This window comes from Hylobates moloch, unplaced genomic scaffold (genome assembly GCF_009828535.3).
Source record: "Hylobates moloch isolate HMO894 unplaced genomic scaffold, HMol_V3 SCAFFOLD_14, whole genome shotgun sequence".
In the NCBI taxonomy this organism is placed as follows: domain Eukaryota; kingdom Metazoa; phylum Chordata; class Mammalia; order Primates; family Hylobatidae; genus Hylobates; species Hylobates moloch.
In genome coordinates this window covers 45,773,094-45,794,901 of record NW_026652289.1, presented here as the reverse complement: position 1 = coordinate 45,794,901, position 21,808 = coordinate 45,773,094, and the positions used below count along the sequence as shown (strand labels likewise).

General features: G+C 44.4%; 1 protein-coding gene across 6 annotated transcripts in view; it reads left to right on the top strand.

Moving 5' to 3' along the window:
- Positions 1–21,808, top strand: part of BNC1 (basonuclin zinc finger protein 1) — a 126,367-nt gene that overhangs the window by 88,969 nt on the left and 15,590 nt on the right. The window contains exon 3 of one of the 6 annotated variants that reach the window (XR_009209562.1): positions 415–820. The exons of 2 other annotated variants lie outside the window; for them this stretch is intronic. Coding sequence is in view for 3 of the 4 variants with exons in the window: in XM_032175015.2 (XP_032030906.1) it covers positions 6,480–6,578 (99 nt within the window). In the remaining variant the exon portion in view is untranslated. Of the gene's footprint in view, positions 1–414; positions 821–6,479; positions 6,579–7,659; positions 8,017–21,808 lie in introns of those variants that run through there. 3 more of the 6 variants (XM_032175015.2, XM_032175016.1, XM_058427175.1) reach the window with 3 other exon arrangements.

Below are 21,808 nucleotides of genomic sequence, written 5' to 3'. Positions count from 1 at the left end.
GTATTTTTAGTAGAGACGGGGTTTCACCGTGGTCTCGATCTCCTGACCTCGTGATCCGCCCGCCCCGGCCTCCCAAAGTGCTGGGATTACAAGCGTGAGCCACCGCGCCCGGCCACATCAATGTACTTTGATTGGAAAAATCTCTTCACTTGACCCAGGGTTTGTGGATTGAAGGTCTGTGTCAGGAGGTTCTCTCCTAATCCTCCATCACCAATGTCATCTAAAAGTGCAAATAATGAACAAAGACTGTTATGACAGAGAACAGTTGGTATTTCACTTATCCTTCATCCAGAATAATCTTCCAGTAAAACTGAAAGTAAGTTTCTATATCAGTTGAGAAGCTTTCTCTTAAAAATAAGAAAAAAACCCATCTCAAACTGGCTTAAGTGACAAAAGTGATTTAATTTTTCACAGATCCATGAAGGCCAAAGGCTTCAGGCGTGAATCAGAGCTCCAGCTGAATTCCTCTACAATTCTCTCAGCTCTCATCTCCACATGTCAGCTCTATTCCCAGCCCGATTTACCTTTATTATTCACAAGATGCCAGGAACAACAGGGATTACATGTTATCCTTTTTCACTCCATGGGAAAAAAAGAACTTGGCATTTCATGCCCATCAAACAAAAGTTCTGAGCTTTAAGCTGACTGGACGACCTGGAACCAATTCCTGTGCCCAGGAAAATACCTTGGTGCTGATTGGTTTAGGCATGGGTCACCTGAGCCAATCACCTATGGGACTGGGGTTGATTACCCAGAGAACATGGCTGCTACACTGTGGAGAAGGAACAAAAGGAAGGGTGAAGAGGCCAGTTACACATCACACTGCCTGCTATAATCTTTTTTCATGCACAGCCTGGATTGCTAATTATTTTTTTTATTCAATATCAGACATAAACTCTATAAAGGGGAATCTGTTTTCTATAAAATTTCTAAGTCAGACATTTAAAGATGGTTTTACTTTTTCAAAAACAACAAAATGGGTAACTCAAATTTTTTTTGCAGAGTTCTCTCTTCCCTTAATATACAAAAATTATCCCCCTAAAAATGTTTTTACCATTTGATATCAGTGAGAATGATTCAAAATTTGTCCTATAGCCCATCTTCCCTAACCCTTTTATCCTCAGTTTCCAAAAGCAATATGACCTACCAAATATATCCTCCTTCACCTTGGATAATGGATCATTAAATCTGCAGAAGACACCATGTTCCAAGGCATAATGAACTTTAAAAGTTTTCTGATATATGTTCACCAGCCTCCCAAAACCCATCCAAGCAGGACCTGTCCTGCCTCATGAAACTCACCCCAAATTCACCAACTCAATCTGTAAAGTGCCTAGTTTAAGGAATTTTCAACAACTAAGTATTTCTTCCACACGTGTAGTACTAAATCAGGGATGTCCAATCTTTTGGCTTCCCTGGACCACATTGGAAGAAGAATTGTCTTGGGCCACACATCAAATACACTAACACTAATGATAGCTGATGAGCAAAAAAACAAAACAAAAAACAAAAAAACTCGTAATGTTTTAAGAAAGTTTAAGAATTTAAACTTTGAATGTTGGGCTGCATTCAAAGTTGTCCTGGACCACATGTGGCCCACAGAACTTAGATTGGACAAGTTTGTTCTAAACAAAGTGTCCAGAGATAAGTTAACCTGTGGTATTTTCTTCCCACTGCCTTGGTGATGAAAGAATGAGTTGTCTGGAAGGCAAGCCATCGCCTTCTTGTGACTGTTGCTGACTGTTTAAAAGCCATGGACAACAGCCTAAATGAGAAGCTAACCTCACACACCCCAGACATACCAAAGCAATGGTAGCCAAACTTTCAATATTTGTTCCAAGCATTCCACTTGAAAAAATCATTGTAAGCCTTCAACTTGTCTGTTTCAGAAATGAGAATTTTCTGGTTGCAGAAGATGCCACTGAGGCTCACAAGTTGCATCACTGGCAGCCACATTCAGGCAAGCAGTAATTACAAATCAGGCCTGGGTTTGTTTTCACTTTGGAATTTACTACTGTATTTATCACTTCCTCACTGACACCAACTCCCACCACCCCCTTGAGATTTGGCAATCTTTGGCAAAACCCAAAATGCCAAGCACAGTGCATTCGCCTCTGTGTAGCATGACCTGCAGGGTATTTTGCTCCCTTCAACCCCAGGCCTTGTGTGACAGATTGAGGAACAGCAACAATTTTTTGCCACCAAAACCCTGGGCCACATTTGGGATGGCCTCTTGTCCTCTCCCTCAAAAGGGAGCAGCCCTGGAGCTGAAGAGGGGAAATTGTGACACCTGTGCCAGGTTTGTGGCAGGCCAGCCTGTCCCCCAGCAGACAGCTGCATGGGGGGGCCAGTTTGGCCCAAGTGCTGCTTAGTCAGGCTCTAACACCGAGCCAAGCTGCAGATGTGCCCAGACCTGCCGCCACCAGGTGTCTGTCTCTGGGCTGGGAGGTGACGGCACAAAGGTGACTCTTGCCTCCTGCTGTTTCCTGACACCTCAGAGGAATGTGGAGGACTCAGGAGAGGACACCACAGAAGGCCACCGACAGGGCCACTGCTCTCTGCCCACCCTGCTATTTCAAAAGCCTTTGCCTGCCCTGCCCCTTTGGCCCTCACCCTGTCTTTCTGCCAACAGCCCCAGGGCTGGCTCCTCCTCCAGGATGCTGGTGGGCTCAAGTGAGAGGCGGCTACCTCCTCAGGCAGATTACCTGCTTGCCTGACCTGCTGTAGTATCGTGATGTTCCCACTGTTAGTGCCCAAACCTCTACAGCTAAAAGGTGTTTTTTTTTTTCTAATATGATTTCCGTGATTAAAAATATTCTTTAAAATCTTTTTCAAGCTCATCTGTCCCCACTGGGGAAAAACTGCTTGTGAGATTTAGTTTCCTAAGAAGAGGCTATTCTGTATTTAACAGAATTATTTATTGACAACCGGAGGGGGTCTTCTAGGGTGTAAATATTAGAAAGGTTTACCTGCCCATTTGCGGACTTCAGATCCAACACAAAAAGGTTGTGTCTAATCTCAGTGTGTTTTTCGAGAATTCCATTTAAAACTTAGGGAGGTTATAAGCTGTTCTCCATCAGGAGTGATGTTCACGCTACAAATATTTATTGCACATCTATTATGTGCTACAATCCCAGGCCTCAAGAAGACATCACTATATAGCAGAGTGTGGAAATGAATAGCACATTGGCCAGATTCAGCTCGCAAACATTTTCTTTGACTCATACTGTATTTATCAAAAATTTGAATGAGTTGCCAACTTTTAAACATCAGAACATTTACAGCTTCTCTTGAAAACTCAAGAAATCTGGCAAAACTGAGCCCACATTCCTGGCTGATGACAAGTAGAGTAACTACTGCCCACTTCAGACAGGCACTGGCTCTGGGTTCACATGGCCCCCCACCTCCCCACTTCCCCCTGACTCAGCCTGCCCAGCCCCTCAGCATTTGTCATTGATTCTCAGGATGGAGAGTGACAACACATTCACTCTGGGAAATGCCTCAGTCAGAGACACAGCAACCCAATCAAGCCGTGCATCTCAGAAGAGCTGATTCTTACCTCCTCATCATCAGGTCACAAAGATTTCATTATTTTGTGTCTTCTCAATCTTTCCAATTTTTAATAAAGCTTCTTTTAGTCCTTGATAATGTAAAGTTAGGGAAGACAGTCTGTTTTTACCACTTGCCAAGACAAGGAACTTGCCACAAAAGAAAATGGCAAGGTTGAAACATAGAAGCAAAACGTGAGGACTTTGCAAGAGCAGGACGGGCTCTCAGAGATGCTCTCATTTGCCAGATGAAAAAGGTGAGGTCTAGAGAAGGGAAAGGCCATGCCAGACCCCACTGGTAACCAGTAGGAAAATAGGAAGATGGTCTGGGTAGTCTTTAGCCAGCCAGTACCACACGCCTGTCTACAGGCACAGGTGGTTTCTCTGTTCCTGTTTCTACTTACATTTCCAAGGAATGGCAGAGAAGCCCATCAGACCTCAGAAATAAATTTGAGGACTGATTTCAGAGGTTACATGGTACTATTAGGTACATGATTTAAAATGAACCTGCAAAAGATTAATTAGTAATTTTTATCTCGACCTACTGATTCCCTATATGTCGGTCTAAATTGTCATATTTGAAAAAAATGTATCTGTCGATCCCAACGGTACATGTTGGAAGAGGCAGCTTGTTTTCATGTTTTCAAATTATGTACTGCCAGAACCCTTCTTGTGTTTGTAGCTAGGAATAGAGTTACACAGTTGATTCTGATATTTGTTGCTAGCAGAAAGTTTTACTAAAACACATATAATTTAGTTGCAATTAATATAAAGATAATGACCAAAACCTTCAATTGGACAGATTAAAGTTATTTAAGTGGGCCACCGCCTGGGACATAGACATTGTGGTGTATTTACAATAGGCATAGGTGGCATTCAGTAATATTGTAATCAAGGATCTCTCTTGGTTATAATATTACTGTAGGTAACAAATTTACGTTAATCCAAAAATTGGTTTTAGATGCAGCAGAAAGGAAAGGGGGTAAGGGTTTGCAGAACAGAGACTATTTTATTTAGTCCTACCAATCTGGCCTGAGACAGGCTTTCATATCTGCTTTTATAGAGAAGGAAAGAGGGGCCAAGAAAGCTGACTTCCTCAGCCAGTTTCCAGTTGCTAGGAATGAGCTATCCCCGGGTCATTCTGACTGCAAAACCAGAGGTTTATCTGCTACCGTATCTCATAGCACAGAAGCCACTAAGATGAGTAACGACCAAAGGAGTTAAGACAAGCACACATCACAACTAGGCTACAGAATGCAACTGGCACGATGAAAGAAGCAGAAAAAAGCGCCTGGGGGTCACAACAGGGCAAAAGCACATCGAGTGGAGGCCTGGTGGATCAGGGAAGGTTTTTGAGATGTGGTGACATTCCAGAAAGTCCTTGAAAGATGCACTGTGTTACAACAAACAGAGAAGGAGGTGCTAGAAGAAAGGCCTCAATACAGGGGCACGGAGGAATGAGAGGTAAGAAGTTTAGATGCGGAATGAATCTAGCAAAGCTACACCATGAAGTTAGCCACGTGAAAAAAAAAAATGAATCTCCCCCCTAAGGCGAGGTCCATCACGTGAGGCCAGGAGACTTCAAGCCTACAACGAAAGGCGCCACACATCAGGCCCAGGACACTCACCTGTGTGTCCACCCCGGGAAAGGCAGCAGGACCCGCTGGACCCCAGGACGCCCAGACAGCCACACTTTCTTCCTCGTATACCCTGTTCCCTCCTTTCCCTTCTGTTCCCCTCGGAAGCCTTCCACCTGCCTGTGCCTTCCATAGCTACAACCAGGCACACTCTGGGTGGCTGAGGGCAACTCATTTCATCTTCCTTTTCCTCTCAGAGAGGGAAGGAAGAGCTTTGTTTCCTTTTCAAGGATCGCCACCAGCAGCAAGGCAGGTGGAAGAAACTGGGGAAAGAGAAAGCAGGACCCCCGCCGCCCCCCCAAGTCTAGCCTTTACAGACTCCTTTTAAGAAGCTGTAGAGGCTGGGAGAGGCCTGCCCTGCCCCGGGGCAGCAGAAACCAGGGCGCCGCTGCAGCAGCTGTGGGCGATCTCCGTCAGCTCCTGGGCTCCAGGATTGTGCGGCCTCAGCCCCTCCGCGTCTGCTCTCGGGGCCACCACCTCCAGTTGGCTTCTCCAGGGCACTTCATTTCATTCCGTCCCTAGCATCCAGTAAGACGCGAAAAACTTAATCCCATTTTACAACTGAAGCCACTGAGACCCAGAGAGCAAAGCCATTTGTCCTGGGAAAGTGGTCAAGCTGGGACTTTAACTCTTCAGACCACCCAAGGGAAGGTGTGTGTATGGGGGGGGCGGTGGGGGGGCTTGTTTGAGTTCTTAAGAAAACCTCCTGGCGACCCCCTTTTTCCACATCCCAGGACGCTCGTCCCGCACTTTCTCAGGAATGAGGTTTCTGCAGGCGAGGGCGGCGCTGCCTTCTTCCTCGGCGGCAGTGAGACCCCGAGGACGCCCCAGGGTAGGAGGGGAGGCCGAATCATCTCCTGAGAAGAGCGCCAGAGAACTTCAGAGCTTTTCGCCCTTCCCCAGGAGAGGCAAACACCGACACGTCTGTGTCTTTTACCAACAAGTGCCTTCAAGCCCGGCGGGGGCAGACACCTCCGCGCCGGCCGCCGGCGAGGTCTCCGCGGTCTGCGGGGGCCACGGCCTCGCCTCAGCTGCGCTGACTTAGGGCGTTATCCGGTCCCCGGGCGGGAGGCGGCCTGCCGGGCGGCGCAGCAGCGCCCGCAGCGTGGGGCGACCAGGCGGTGGGCGGAGGGCGGAGGGCGGAGGGGGAGGGGCGGAGGGGCGTCCCCGGGGCACAGGGGGCGGGCGTGCGGGCACACGCGGTGCGCGGCGGGGGCGGCCATCGTGCGGCGCAGCCTGGGCGCTTGGGGAGCCGCCCACTTCGCCGGGTCGCGCCCCGACGGCCGGAGCGTGGATGCGGCGGCGCCCGCCGAGCCGGGGCGGACGCGGGGCGGCCCGGGCCGGGGAGACGCGCCGGCAGCCCCGGCACCGCAGCGGTCGCAGGATGGCCGAGGTAAGCGCGGCGCCCTCCGCGGGCGCGGGGACTCTCTGTGCGCGGGGCAGGCGGCTCGGGACGCCGCTGGGCTCCGGCTCCCGTGGGTACCTGAGGGCCACCTCCCGAGGGCCAGCTGGCTACCTGCGCGGCAGCGCGGCCCCGAGGCGCGGCGGGAGGGACCGTGGTCTCCGGCCGGGAGAGTGGGGGGGGCGCTGGGACCCGTCCCCGCCCGACGTCCCGGAGCCGGCAAACGGTCTCGGCGCCGGGGCAGCGGGCGCGTCGGAGGTGTCGGCGGGCGAGGCTGTGGAAATCGGCGGCGGCACTCGGCGGGTACCCTACACGCCACTCCCCGCCGCCCACACCCCAGACTTCAGCCCAGGACGTTAGGACTTGCTGTTTCCACCTGTGGGGGTCCACCCCTTTTTTTTTTTTTTTTTCTTTTACCTCAGAATTTGTGAAACAGCTGATATTTCACACCGGTCGTCTTTCTCCCCGGGGATTGTTTCTCTGCAGAACGGGGCGCGCGGCAGCCTCCGGTCACTCTGAGGAGAATTGCGGAGACGGGCGGGTGGCCGTGAGGAGGCTCCCGTCCACTGCGGGACAAGTCTTTTGTAGAGCAACAACAACAACAAAAAACAAACTTAAAAAACCCACAAGAACAAAAAAGCCCACGACTGAAAATCGCTATTTAGACAGGTCCGGTCCGAAAGCGTACGGGACATAGACCGAGCGTTGACCGTGTGCGGGGCAGATTTGACCAGCTTCACTGCGGACCGTGGAGTCCTTGTCGCGGCTCCGCGCGAGGTGGCCCGTCTTTCAGAAAGCGCTGGGACGGGGCTAAGGCGCCTGGGCTCCGGGGTGGAAGCCGGGCCGAGCCGCGTCCGCCGCCCCGAGGTTTCCCTGGATTGACAGGAAGTGGGCCTGGGCTGCGGAGCCCGCGGCTGCGCCCGCCGCTGCCTGCAGGGGTTTGCAGGGATTTGCATGGGAAGCGCCGGCACGGGCAGCCCCCGGCCCCCCGACTTCGAGCTCCTTTAACAGTCCCGCCCAGCCTGGCCTCGGGACCTGGGAGCGCGTGGCTCGCCCGTCTCGGGAGCGCCCCGTCGGTTCCGTGCTGGGAGCCGGGCGGCGGCGGCGAGGCTGGGGGCCGCGGGCGGAGGAGGAGGAGGCCGCTGCGGGGTCTCCCGCTGCTCCTCCGGAGCCGCCGCCCAGACCCGGAGCCCCGCCGCCGCCTGGCTTTGCCTGAGCTCCTCAGGATTTGTCAGCCAGATGTGACAAGATTGTGGCGAGGCGAGTGAAGGAGATCTGATATTAATCAGCGCGTAGCTCCGAGCCAAACTTTCTCAAATGCGGTGTAGAAACATGCTCTTCTCATTTAAGGCATCTCTTTGTGGCTGCGGGGCTGCCACTGCTCCGAGTCTGACAGTTAAGTGGAATGCCATCTCCCAGCCTTAATTGTGTGAGTGAAGTTGTGTGCGGTTGGGGGGTGTGGGACATCAGACGCTCGGGGGTTCGGTAACGTCCCCTGGTTTTATGGCTGTGCTCGCCGCAGTCCTCTGAAGGCAAGGGCATTTAAATCGGCCCAGACGCCTGGTCTCAGCCAGGCCTCTGCTGTTAACACTTAAGGGGCCTAAAAGAGGCCCCACCGGTGTCCTGGGAATCCCTGTCAGAGAGAGAGAGAGAGAGAGAGTGTGTGTGTTTGTGTGTATGAGGGAGAGAGAACGTGTTTCTGCATAGGACCACAGAGCAGATGTAGCAATAATTTTTTGAAAAATACATTCTTTTCATCAAAGCGACAAGATTTTGGCTTGACAGTAAGTGAATTGAAAAACAGCATTTGGCAGATTTTTTTTTATTCGCTGTTTATTGTTTTAATTTGCTATTCGACTTTATGGTATCTCTTCTAAGATTCTAAGAGTCTTCGACCCTGAGTTTGCAAATACGTGTTTATATATTGAAACTTTTGTTCAGTGATGGATACACTGACTCTCTTTTCAGTGATCCCTTCCCAGATTCGTTGATACATATTATTAAAACCTTGTTAAAATAGTTTGTCAAAATAAAATTTTGTACATCATATAAAAGAACATTACTTCAGATGTTACAAATTATACTGGATTTGATTTGCTCTTTAAAGAGGTGTGAAAAGATAGCTTCCCCTTTTGTGATGATGAATTTTGAGAAATAATTATTCTTTTTGGCATACTTTCCAATGGTTAAAACGAATAAGATACGAGTCATCGTTTGATTTCTCATCTAATAAGTTTGCTAACTAATTTCACTAAGAAACTATTACTATTTCAAGTCAACTGTTGGTTGAACGTGTTCCTGTTGTAGTTAAATGCTGAGAAGAGGTGGTGAAATCTTCACCTAGCACACATGCTGCTCACACTTTGGGAACTCGTAATTATGTTCAGTCATCTGCATAATTTAATTTGAATATCATCTGTACCTATAGTGTCCTTTCAGGCTAGTAAGGATTTAGGGACATTCTCCTCCTTCAGAAAGTGGTTAAAGTTCTTTGGCCATTGATATCTACAGTGATCTATTTGCTGTGGTTATAATTCACATTAGAAATATTGACTAACATGAAGTAATTGCCTCGGAAGCATGAGATTTACTAGAGGGCTATTTTATTTTTTATTGCATCTCCCCCATGTAGCAGTTAGGCCTGCATCCCAGGCCCATGCCCACTTTCTGTACCTCAAGATCATCAAGTTGGAAAGACGATCCAGCCCGACAGATGAGAGAGAAAAGCCATACAGGTTGCCCTGTGGAACAAAATAATTGTCCCTAAGTACACATTTGTCATTTATGAATGCCTAGGGATAAGTATAAACAGGGGAACATTTTAAAAGTTCAATTTGTCAGTAAAATTAAACTGCACCTTATGGAGTGGGGGGCAAAAGTGTCTTTTAGCTTCTGTATGTGGCTTTAGAAGTAATTTTGATGTGGCCATTAAAAGGGATGCCCTGAAGGTTCCACAGGGTAAATTACTTACAGGAGTGTGCTTCACCCCAGGGTGAATTTTCTCCTCTACAGCTGTCATTTAGAGTGGGTTACTTTTGTCAGAAACTGTCCTTTTTAGAACTGAAAATACCTTAGCTAAGGTAAAATCTCAATGATGAGCCACCCATCTTTTTGGTATCTAAAATCAAGATTTAGGGAGTTGGTACTTTTAATTACCTAATTCCAAGTGTTCTACTGCAGAGTTTTTGTTTCTTTATTTTTGATGACTTCTCTGAGAGATGTTAAAGATAACTGGATTCTGCTCAAAAGAAGCATCTGGAAAGCATTTCTTTTTCCTTTTAAACTGGTTTCCACCTGAAAACCTTATTTCTGCATATCTTGTCATCCTTTGAAGTCCTTTTCCTAATTCTGGAAATTCCAAGATTCCATTGTGGCACCATTTCTCCGCACAGACACATGCCTATTTTAGCCAAAGAAGGTGGGTATAAACAGAGAACAGACTTCTTTCTCCAGGGTCCAATTTGGGGCCTTCTCAAACCTCACATAGTTATAGGCAAACAGACTGTCACTCTTGCCGTCCACACATGGACTCATTATTATAAACCAGCCTAACAAATCACAGGAGGACTCTGCCTTGGGGATAATTTCATTCAACTAATGTGAAACAAAAGAGAGATGGAGAAGTAAAATGTGAGGGTCAGGCCAAACAGCCCTGTCCATAGGGAAATAGTTGCCTCAGGTAAACTCTTAATTCAGGGTTCTAACATTTTTTCATATAGTTAGATTAGTTTGATTGTCTCCTCCTACAGATTATTTGTGTGATCCTACCAAATACTCAAACCTCAAATTTTTTTTCTAGCTGTACATCAGCTTCCGGAAGTGTTGTCCTTGTTCTGTAGTCCTCTAATTGTTTCTTGGATTATTTGTTATGAAGGTAAAAGTTTTATACTGTCAACTCTTAGCATTTCATGATACTTCACGCTGAATTTGAAGAAAGGGATCAGGATGGCATAATTAACTAAGTTTGATCTTTTCTTTTTAAAAACTTAGTTTCGAAAACCTAGTTCTCAATGAATCCCCAAAAGAATGTTTTACAAAATTTTACTTAGAAATGTTCACAATTTCGTCTTTATTTTGTATCAGCAGCAGTAGTGAAGTTGCATTGCTTATGTAACTTAGGTAAAATTACGCTAAAGTGTGTGTTTTGCTCTGTATTTTTTTCCTCAGGCTGATTCAACTATGTTCGGAAAGTTCCCTTTACATGCAATTAATATCTTTTGGTTTTTTGTTATCAAAGGTTTCTAAAGATTACCTCTGAGGTTTCCCATATTTAGGTTATAAAGGAAAAAATATATCCATATAATTTACATTTCTGTACAGTTCTTAAATTTTTTTAAAGAAGAAATATTTGGCTTGGCTTTTAAGGTAATGTTTGCATGTTTTTCAGCTATTTCATATATTTTCAGTTTTTGAAACTAATAATTTTAAGAAAAAAAGCACAGACATTAAATTATTTTGGCACAGAGTTTATACTTTGATTCATAGACATCAAAAGAATAAGTATTTTCCCCATCACTGTCTTTGAACTAAGTAGCTAGAGAACACTACAAATGTGTCATGCATACTTTAAACTCACAGGCAGACTCAGCCCAATATCTGTCACTTGAAGGAGCTCTACCTCCCACCTGCCCTTTCTCTGCCAGACCCTTCTCCATGCCCTCAGTCTTCTTTGGTCTCTCATTTCATCCTCATACTTGCAGTGAGAAACCAGATTTTGTCCATTCTCCTTTAGTGTTGTGTTTATATTGCAAATACTGACTACCTGGTTTCTGAGGCTCCCCACATCCCCTTTTAACCATGCTTGTGGTAAACAGTGCCTCCCCATTGTTTAGAAAGCTAATGATCCTATGAACCCAATAAAGAGACTCCTAGCTGCTCATCTGGACAGCCCAGGCCCACCTTATGTTGTCTTTCAAGGTAGGTCTCACGGCCCATAACAGAGACCTGTGCTCTGTGGCCCAGGCTCCTTGGCCTGACACATATGTACATGATAAGCTTTACTTTGTACCTAGGCTTGTGGTATTTCTTGCATGCACTGATGAGAGCATGCCTTCTTCCGGGAGGAAGCCCTCTCTGGCCTCTCTGTACAACCTTGACTTCTCCATTTCTCCTATCTCACTCAAACTATTTAATTTGGGGGAGAGTAGGAGTTTGAGTTATTTTTTTCACTTTTTATTATAGAAGATTTCAAACAATCAAAATTAGAATGAAACTTGGTAATATGTGCTTGGGGTTTCAACAGTTACCAACTTTGGGCCAGTCTCATTTCATCTGTATTTCCTACCCATTCCCCCCATCATAACCAACGCTAGATTACTTTAAAGCAAATCCTAGGCATTATATAATTTCATTCATATATTACAATATGAAGCTCTAAAATACAAAGGCTCTTTTTTTAAAAAACCAGGGCAATATACCATATAGCACCTAAAAAATTAACAATAACTGTTAACGTCATTAAATTTCTAATTGGTGTTCAAATTTCTTTGATAACCTGATAAACTTTATATTACAGTTGGTTTCTTCAAATCAGGATTCAAGTAAGGTCCATACATTGTCTTTTTTAATATATAGGTTCATACTTTACTTTTTTCCTTGCAATTCATTTATTGAAAAAGCTGGGTCATTTATCCTGTAGAGTGCTCCCTGGTCTGAATTTCAATGATTATTTCCTTGTAGTATCATTTAAACATTCCTGTATCTCCTGTATATTCTTAAATTGAAGTTGAGTAAGAGGCTTGATCCAATTCAGGTTTGAACTTTTTTGTCAAGAACACCAGATGTGTGGTGGTATGTATCCTTCAGTCTGGAGGCAAGTGGCCTCCTATTTTTCATTAGGAGTTGTGGAATGGTGATACTCTAGTTCTTCATTTATTTGATCCACATTCAGAATCTTTGTCTCATCAATGATTTTTTTACCCTGAAATACAGGTTATATAGCAAAGGATACATACTTGATTTTTTTCTTTTACCAATTTTCAGAATAGTTAGTTGGTTTCCTAGCATTTTCTAAAAGTGGCCAATGAGTTTTGTTTGTTTTGAGTATATTTTGAATTCCTAGATTTTAACACAGTGAATGACTCATGCTAATTTTTGACAAATCATATTCTCTACTCTGCTGTTTTTGACCAACCCAGTTGTGTGATTTTTCTTGCAGTCATACAAGTCTTCCCTAGTGTCAGACACTGGGAATTACTCATCTTTGTATCTCTATGAAGCTCCGCATGGTTACCAAGTGTATGGTAGATGCTTTAGAAACAAACAAATAAAAACCTTGTTAAATAAATGATTATCATTTTCTTAAACTATTAGTGGAAGATGATGGCATGATGTGTTGAGTGTCTGCCCCATGTGTGTTTCTCAAGGTCAGCTAAAGTCCGACACTCTCACCTGCAGATAAGCTGCCTCACATTAAAGGACTTGGTGGGTTTCACCTCTGTTCTTCCCGGTTGTCCTTATTACTTATTTGGCAAAGGGTGATACTATTTTTCAGAATCCTAGTTGTACCTCTGTGGGTTTGCATATGTAAGAAAAACAATGGGAAACTTGAAAAAGTGGAAGAAGTGAGTGGAAAGTGAGAGGTGGGAAGGTAAGGAGAAAAAAAAAATCCAGTTCTAATAAGGAAAGTGAGAAGTGCAGAGGCGGAGCAGCTCCAAAGAGCAGTGGGGTAGAGAATTAACTCCCACCCTTGAATGATGCAGTTTCCTAAACCAGGAAGGCTAGCTCTGCAGCCACAGAAAGAGTAAGAATGACAATTTCACAACAGGTTAAGTGAAGCCAGGCTCTCCACCTAGACACCAAAAGTACCCCAGCTGCTTTAAAAGATGTCTTGTTTTATGTGTCCTGATTGGCAGTTTTTGATATGCACGTTAGCAACAATTATCTATATTCAACATTTAAAAAGTACTACTTAGAAAAAACTGGCCAGGCGCGGTGGCCCACGCCTGTAATCCCAGCACTTTGGGAGGCCGAAGTGGGCAGATCATGAGGTCAGGAGATAGAGACCATCCTGACTAACACGGTGAAACCCCATCTCTACTAAAAATACAAAAAATTAGCCGGGTGTGGTGGCGTACGTCTGTAGTCCCAGCTACTCAGGAGGCTGAGGCAGGAGAATCACTTGAACCTGGGAGGCAGAGGTTGTAGTGAGCCAAGATCCCACCACAGCACTCCAGCCTGGGCGACAGAGCCAGACTGTCTCCAAAAAAGAAGAAAACTGAATCAGGAGTTCAAGACCAGCCTAAGCAACATAGTGAGACACCCCCCCCCCCCCCGTCTCTAGAAAAACTTTTTTTTTTTTAATTAGCTGGTTATGGTGGCATGCGCCTATGTGGGGTTTGGGAGGGCGAATAAAGTGGGTGGATCCCTTGAGCCAGGAAGGTAGAGACTGCTGTCAACAGTGATCACTGTCCTCCAGCCTGAGTGACAGAACAAGACCCTGTCTCAAAAAAAGAAAATCCTGAAGCATGTTTATTGTAAAGCTTGGTGGCTGTTAAAAAGTGATTTGTGGTTTGCCAGACTGGGTTTTTTAATTTCAAGTTGAAGAGTTATGATTTTTTCCACTGAGAATCTGGCATAGCCTTAGAATCTCACACGTAAGAGAGGACCACACACTCTAAACTTAACTTCGGTAATCTCTGCTGGTGAGTCATTTTCCACGTGGTTTTTACATGGCCCTCTCCATAGTCAGCTGGAAGATCAATGTGTAAACTAGGAACTGCATTTGGCTGCAAATTAAAAGAATTCCTAAATAATAGTTGCTACCCTTTCTTCTCAGCCATCCTTAGGGCGTGACCCCGGTGTTGCCTCATAGTCACAAAATGGTATCTGAGCTCCTGCCATCAGGTTTTTGTTCCAAAAAAGAGGAAGAGGGAAAGGCAGACAGGTCTTACAGTAGAGTCAGCTGCTATTTATGAGGAGTTTTCTACAATACTTCACCCAGCAATTTGTATTGTATACCATTGGTCAGTACTTAAGTCACCTCACCACCAACTGAGACTTGGAAATTAAAGTTCTTTTTACTAAGGCATATTGGGGAAAAAGATAACTGGGGGAAAAAGATTAATAATCAGTAAGCATAGTACAGTTCTCTCATTGATTTGTTCAATCATTCGTTTACTTTCTCAAATAATACCAATGGAGGGCTTACCAAGTAACAGGCCCAGTGCTAGGTGTTGGTTTGGAGTTTTAGTTGTTTCATTGCCTCTTGCAGGAATGATTCATTGTGAAGCAACTTTTATAGGGGCTTTTTACCTTAGATATTTTTGGTAGCTCTGTGCAGAGTCGGACCACCAGGGCCCAGAAGACCGAAGAACTTGCTTGTTGTGGGTCTGGCAGCAGTAACAGTCTCACTGTTTTGATTGATCGCTTCAGCTCCCCATCTGTGTATCCACATTAATAGGCCTAACAGGCCTCTGAGGTAGGCAGGAGTGGGTTTCCAGCCCATGTGATAGCGAAAGGCACCAAGGCATGGAGCTGAAGTTTTTACATGGCTTAAATGGAAGTAAGACATAGGTTGAGGCCAATCCTAGGTTTTACTACCTCTCAGTGAAAGGTGCTCAGTGAGGTGAAGGGGAAAGAGCTCAGGCTCCCCCACCCTGCAGCCAGAGATATCTTTTTAACAGGGAGATTATATTCATTTCATATATTAAAAAAAAAAAAAAAAAAAGACTTACTGTTAAAATCCAGACTCCTTCACCTGCCCCACAAGGTCCTATACAGAGTGGTCTCTGACACCTCTCTTATTCCCATTTTCTGCTAATAACCTCACCAACTTCACTCCAGCTACATTGGCCCCTTAACTGTTTCCTGAACACCCACCTCTATTGTGCCTCAGAGCCTTTGCGCTTGCTATGCCTTCTCCCTTAAATACTTCCTCTCTCTCCAGTCTGCACATGACCAACTCCTTGACATGCCTTGGGACTCAATTCACATGTTACCTCCTCCAAGGCTCTTGATGATGACTCAATGTAAAACATTCTTACTCCTGTCTCTATCCCTCCATGCCACCCAGTTAAATCATTAGCATAGCTTTCTTCTTAGTTCTTTTTTTTTTTTTTTTTTTTTTTGATGCAGAGTCTCTGTCGCCCAGGCTGGAGTGCAGTGGCACAATCTCGTCTCACTGCAGCCTCTGCCTCCCGGGTTCAAGCAATTCTCCTGCCTCAGCTTCCCAAGTAGCTGGGATTATGGGCATGCGCCACCACGCCTGGCTAATTTTTGTATTTTTAGTAGAGATGGGGTTTTGCCATGTTGGCCAGTCTGGACCCGAACCCCTGACTTTAGGTTCCCTGCCTTGGCCTTCCAAAGTGCTGGGATTACAGGCGTGAGCCACTGCGCCCGGCCTCTTCTTTGTTCTTTCATAACACTTGCCTTACTCTGAAATGTTACTGTTTGTTGTTCATTTCCTGTCTCTGCCCTCAGAATATAAGCTCCTGAAGGTAGGGACCTCATCAGTTTTGTTCAACATTTTAATCTGTAGAATTTAGAACAATGCCTGGCTCATAATGCTCAGTAAATACTTATTCAATGAATGAAATGTCTTTACTGTGTGGAACTTTAATGTCCTCATCCGCAGAATGTGTATGATAATACCTAACTCTGAAAGTGGTTGTAGGAATTAAATGAAACTATAACTGTAGTTAGCACCAAATACTGATATTTCAAGGCATAATCCTCCCCTAGTATCCAAATTTGAGACCATCCCGGTAGCCTGTAAGTTCTTCACCTTCCTCATCTATAAAATGGGGATAGTAATACCTAATCTCCCCGGGTAGTTGTGAGAAAGAAATGAAATAATACTTGTACACTGATTAGTACAGTTCGCACATGTAATAAATGCTCAATAAGGCTCACCGACTATGTGACCCAGGGCATGTTACAAATCTTCCATAAGTTTAAGTTTCTGAGAATAATTCTCCCCTCACAGTACTGTAGTGAGGTTTAAAATAGATCACATGTTAAACCATGTTAAAAAGCAGATGCTGGAAGGGTGGCTAATCTACCTACCATTGAACTCAGCCTTGTCCGGTAGAGCTTTCTGTGATGATGGAAATGTTCTATATCTCCACTGTCCAATAGAGTAGCCACTACCTACATGTTGCTACTATGCACCTGAAATGTGGCTAGTGTGACCAAGGGGCTGAATTTTACATTTTTTTAATTTATTTCTTTTGAGATGGAGTCTCACTCTGTCACCCAGGCTGGAGTGCAGTGGCGCGATCTCAGCTCACTGCAAGCTCCGCCTCCCAGGATCACACCATTCTCCTGGCTCAGCCTCCCCAGTAGCTGGGACTACAGGTGCCTGCCACCACGCCCGGCAAATTTTTTGTGTTTTTTAGTAGAGACGGGGTTTTGCCGTGTTAGCCAGGATGGTCTCAATCTCCTGACCTTGTGATCCGCCCGCAGTCTCAATCTCCTGACCTTGTGATCCGCCTGCCTCGGCCTCCCAAAGTGCGGGATTACAGGCGTGAGCCACCTTGCCTGGCCATTTGATTTGATTTTAATTAACACAAATGACTCCCGTCAAAGGGCCAGTGCTGTGAATCTGGGAACCCCAAAATTCCCTCTTCCCCTTACCAGTTAGTCCCCCAGGAATATACCCCTGGGTTTGTCTTCAGTGCAATGAAAGTATATGCACATACGAGAGATGAAAACAGCCTTGAACTAAACAGTTTTTATTCTGAGCTCAATTCAAATCCCATGAGAGGCCTACTCTGTCCGGCACTGAATATCTATGTATATACCCAACTATGTGCCTAGCCTGACCACTGCCAGGAATTCAACTCAGCATCTCCTGACAAGAGGCCTGTGGTAGCATCTCCTCAAGCCAAAGGTAGAACAGGGTGTCCGAGAGATGAAGTGGGTCCAGGAGCCTGCCTAAAAACTAGGTCATAACTTTCTATCCGAAGACTGCAAAACCCAAACTTCCATCACATACTAGGTGTGTCAGTAGTTTTTAGATAAATGAGAAAACGATAGTTACAAAAAAGCAAACCAAGATTTTGAATGTTGATTTGTAGCACATCAAAGTGATTAATAACAATTCTGAAAATAGTCTGATTAAGATGAGTGCGTTAAAAAGCAATAACCGTGTCTTGATGAGTTCAGAATGTTGTAAACATCTGCTTTATGTTTCTGAAGAATGGAACAAGAATGGATTCCAAAGGCTATATACATTTTAAGAGTTTTCCGTTTTGATTTACATGAGTACTTTTTGTCCTGTAATTAGAATATTTTCGTTTAATTTCATTTTAGAAGTTTTCATTTATCTTTAGATAATGGTGCTGTAATTTTACTATGTCGTGGAGTTCTAAGATGGGTGGAAAAACCCAAGGGCCTTGATATTGGAAGTTTTCTTAGACACTGTAATTAGCTTTTTTAGTTCATAAATAATTCCTCTGAGATTTATTTCCATAGATGTTTAATGAGCTTTATTAAGCCTTATTCAAATGGGCTCATGGAGAACCACAAGAATATTTCTCATAAAGCTGCATTCATTCATTGAATTATAGACAAAATTATTTAAAATTGTCCCGAAACTGAAGCTAAAATTGTCCCCAAACTAAAACTATAGGCAACAAATGTCCATGGGGGTGGTATAGGCCCCCCCCAAGGGCATTTGGCAGTGTCTGGAGACATTTTTGGTGGTCACAACTGAAGGGTAGGTAGGGTGTAACTGGCATGTGGTTTGTAGCAGTCAGGGATGCTGACCAGACGTCATACATACAGAACAGCCCCTCACTACAAAGCATTATCCAGCCAAAATGTCAGTAGTGCCAAAGTTGAGAAAACCTGACCTAGGTGACAAGAGATGCAAAAAATAAGTTTCAGTATTAATCTATGAAATGTGCTTGGAATTGTTCCCTCTATGATTTTGCTGTGCTGAACCTGAGACAGTCACCTGTTTTCCTGGGTTGCATGAACCTTTTGAGCAGAGTCGTCAGGAAGCATGTGCTTAAGGACATCTCTACTTCTGGTTAAAGCAGGTTTTATTTTCCAAATAAGCAAAATGTGAATTTACTCATATAATTCCAACATCTTGTTTTTAAAGAGTGAATGGGGCCTGGTGCAGTGGCTCACACCTGTAATTCCAGCACTTTGGGAGGCCGAGGCAGATGGATCGTCTAAGGTCAGGAGTTCGAGACCAGCCTGGCCAACATGACAAAACCCGTCTCTACTAAAAATACAAAAAAAAAAAAAAGCCAGGTGTGGTGGTGCATGCCTGTAATACCAACTACTCAGGAGGCTGAGGCACAAGAATCACTTGAACCTGGGAGGTGGAGGTTTCATTGAGCCAAGATTGTGCCACTGCACTCCAGCCTGGCCAGTGGAATGAGACTCCATCTCAAAATAAATAAAATTTTTAAAAAAGGAATGGCATTTTGAGGGATATAATCCAAAATAAGAACTTTTCTCCCTTTTAAAATTTTTCTGTAAAATGGTCATATTTATAGAATCAAGATTGTGAAATATTTCAGAGGTTTAGTACTGAGTGTACTGGTGCTATTGAGAATGTAGCAATAATTGGTTCATCCGTGAGCTGATGTTCAGAGGGTTGCAGCCAAGTTTGAGATGCTGGACAACGTTTTAGGTGTATTACAAACTAAGTTAATCGTGCCTTTTAGAATTTTTGTTTTGACAATATGTAATGTAAATTCAACCATCACTCACTTGTATCCTTTAACTTACATTCAAGGTAACTGTATAATTATGTATATAGATATACTTACATAGATGTATACTGTTCATGTATTTAATACATTTGTATGTGTATATGCAAGTAGAAACTCTGTAACCAAAAAGTAAAATAATTTCTGTCGTTAGAACAGTGTTTCTTGATTTTTTTCATTAACCTCCACACCTAAGGAGATTTTAGACATTTTTTCCTAATTGTGCCTCGCCAAAGAAATTTTAGTATCACACCATTGCGATATAGGTTTATGTATGTATGTACATCTGTATTTATACATAGAGTAATTCTTTCACCCCCCCAAGACCAATTTTTATTCCTTTGGGGATGATAGCATCACCCTTGAGAATCCATGCATTATTAAAGTGAGTGTTAATCACATGGAGTTCTTTGTATTATACTGTACAGTTTACAAGAGCAAAACCTTTTCTCCCACATCTCCTGTTTTTTGGTAGCCTCTTGAATGGATTAGGTAATGCTGTTGCTATTTACTGTACGCCTCAGTTATAAACAACAGCCCTATTCCGCATCACCTGAAAATGCCTAGCTGCAGCTGTGTTCAAACCCATTCTAGTCCAAAATAAATCGTAGAAGACAGTCAAATCATGAAAAACTTAACCTGTATTTAAGCAGGGTCACTGCTTTTTTTATTTTGTTTTTTGAGGCAGAGTCTCGCTCTGTTTCCCAGGCTGCAACCCCTACCTCCCAGGTTCAAGCGATTCTCCTGTCTCAGCCTCCTGAGTAGCTGGGTCTACAGGTGCGTGCCACCACACCTGGCTAATTTTTGTATTTTTGGTAGAGACAGGGTTTCACTATGTTGGACAGACTGGTCTTGAACTCCTGACCTCAGGTGATCTGCCCACCTCGGCTTCCCAGAATGCTAGGATTACAGGCGTGAGCCACTGCGCCCAATCTGTGTTTTAATAACATTTTTATTGAGATGTAATTGACATACCATGAAATTAACTTACAGAGTGTGCAGTTGAGTGGCTTTCAGTATATTCAGAGTTGTGCAGCTATCACTGCTATCTAATTTTAGAACGTTTTCATCACCTCAAAAAGAAACCGTGGTCAAAATTTGAAACTTCTGTGCTTCAAAGGATACCATCAAGAAAGCGAAGATAACCCAAGGATGGGAGAAAGTGTATGCAAATCATATATCTGGTAATGCACGTGTATCTAAAATATATAAGGGTTTTGTATAACTCAATACTAAAAAGGTAAACAACCCAATTTAAAAATAGGCAAAAGATCTGAAGAGACATGTCTCCAGGGAAGACATACAAATGGCCAATGAGCACATGAAGAGATGCTGAGCACCATTCGCCATCAGGGGAATGCAAATGAAAACCACAGTGAGATCCCACCCACAGTCACTAGGATGGCTCTAATCAAAAAGACAGACAATAACAAGTGTTGACAAGGATGTGGAGAAATTGGAACCCTCATACGTTGCTGGTGAGAATGTAAAATGATACAGCTGCTGGCCGGGCGCGGTGGCTCACGCTTGTAATCCCAGCACTTTGGGAGGCCAAGGCAGGCGGATCATGAGGTCAGGAGATCGAGACCACGGTGAAACCCCGTCTCTACTAAAAATACAAAAAAATTAGCCGGGCGTGGTGGCGGGCGCCTGTAGTCCCAGCTACTCAGAGAGGCTGAGGCGGGAGAATGGCGTGAACCCAGGAGGCGGAGCTTGCAGTGAGCCGAGATTGTGCCACTGCACTCCAGCTTGGGTGACAGAGCGAGACTCCGTCTCAAAAAAAAAAAAAACAAAAAAAAAAAACATACAGCTGCTTTGGAAAAGTTTGGCGGTTTCTTTTTTTTTTTTTATTATTATACTTTAGGTTTTAGGGTACATGTGCACAATGTGCAGGTTTGTTACATATGTATCCATGTGCCATGTTGATTTCCTGCACCCATTAACTCGTCATTTAGCATTAGGTATATCTCCTAATGCTGTCCCTCCCCCCTCCCCCAACCCCACAACAGTCCCCGGAGTGTGATGTTCCCCTTCCTGTGTCCATGAGTTCTCATTGTTCAATTCCCACCTATGAGTCAGAACATGCAGTGTTTGGTTTTTTGTCCTTGTGATAGTTTACTGAGAATGATGTTTTCCAGTTTCATCTATGTCCCTACAAAGGACATGAACTCATCATTTTTTATGGCTGCATAGTATTCCATGGTGTATATGTGCCACATTTTCTTAATCCAGTCTATCGTTGTTGGACATTTGGGTTGGTTCCAACTCTTTGCTATTGTGAATAGTGCCGCAATAAACATACGTGTGTATGTGTCTTTATAGCAGCATGATTTATAGTCCTTTGGGTATATACCCAGTAATGGGATGGCTGGGTCAAATGGTATTTCTAGTTCTAGATCCCTGAGGAATCGCCACACTGACTTCCACAATGGTTGAACTAGTTTACAGTCCCACCAACAGTGTAAAAGTGTTCCTATTTCTCCACATCCTCTCCAGCACCTGTTGTTTTCCTGATTTTTTAATGATGGCCATTCTAACTGGTGTGAGATGGTA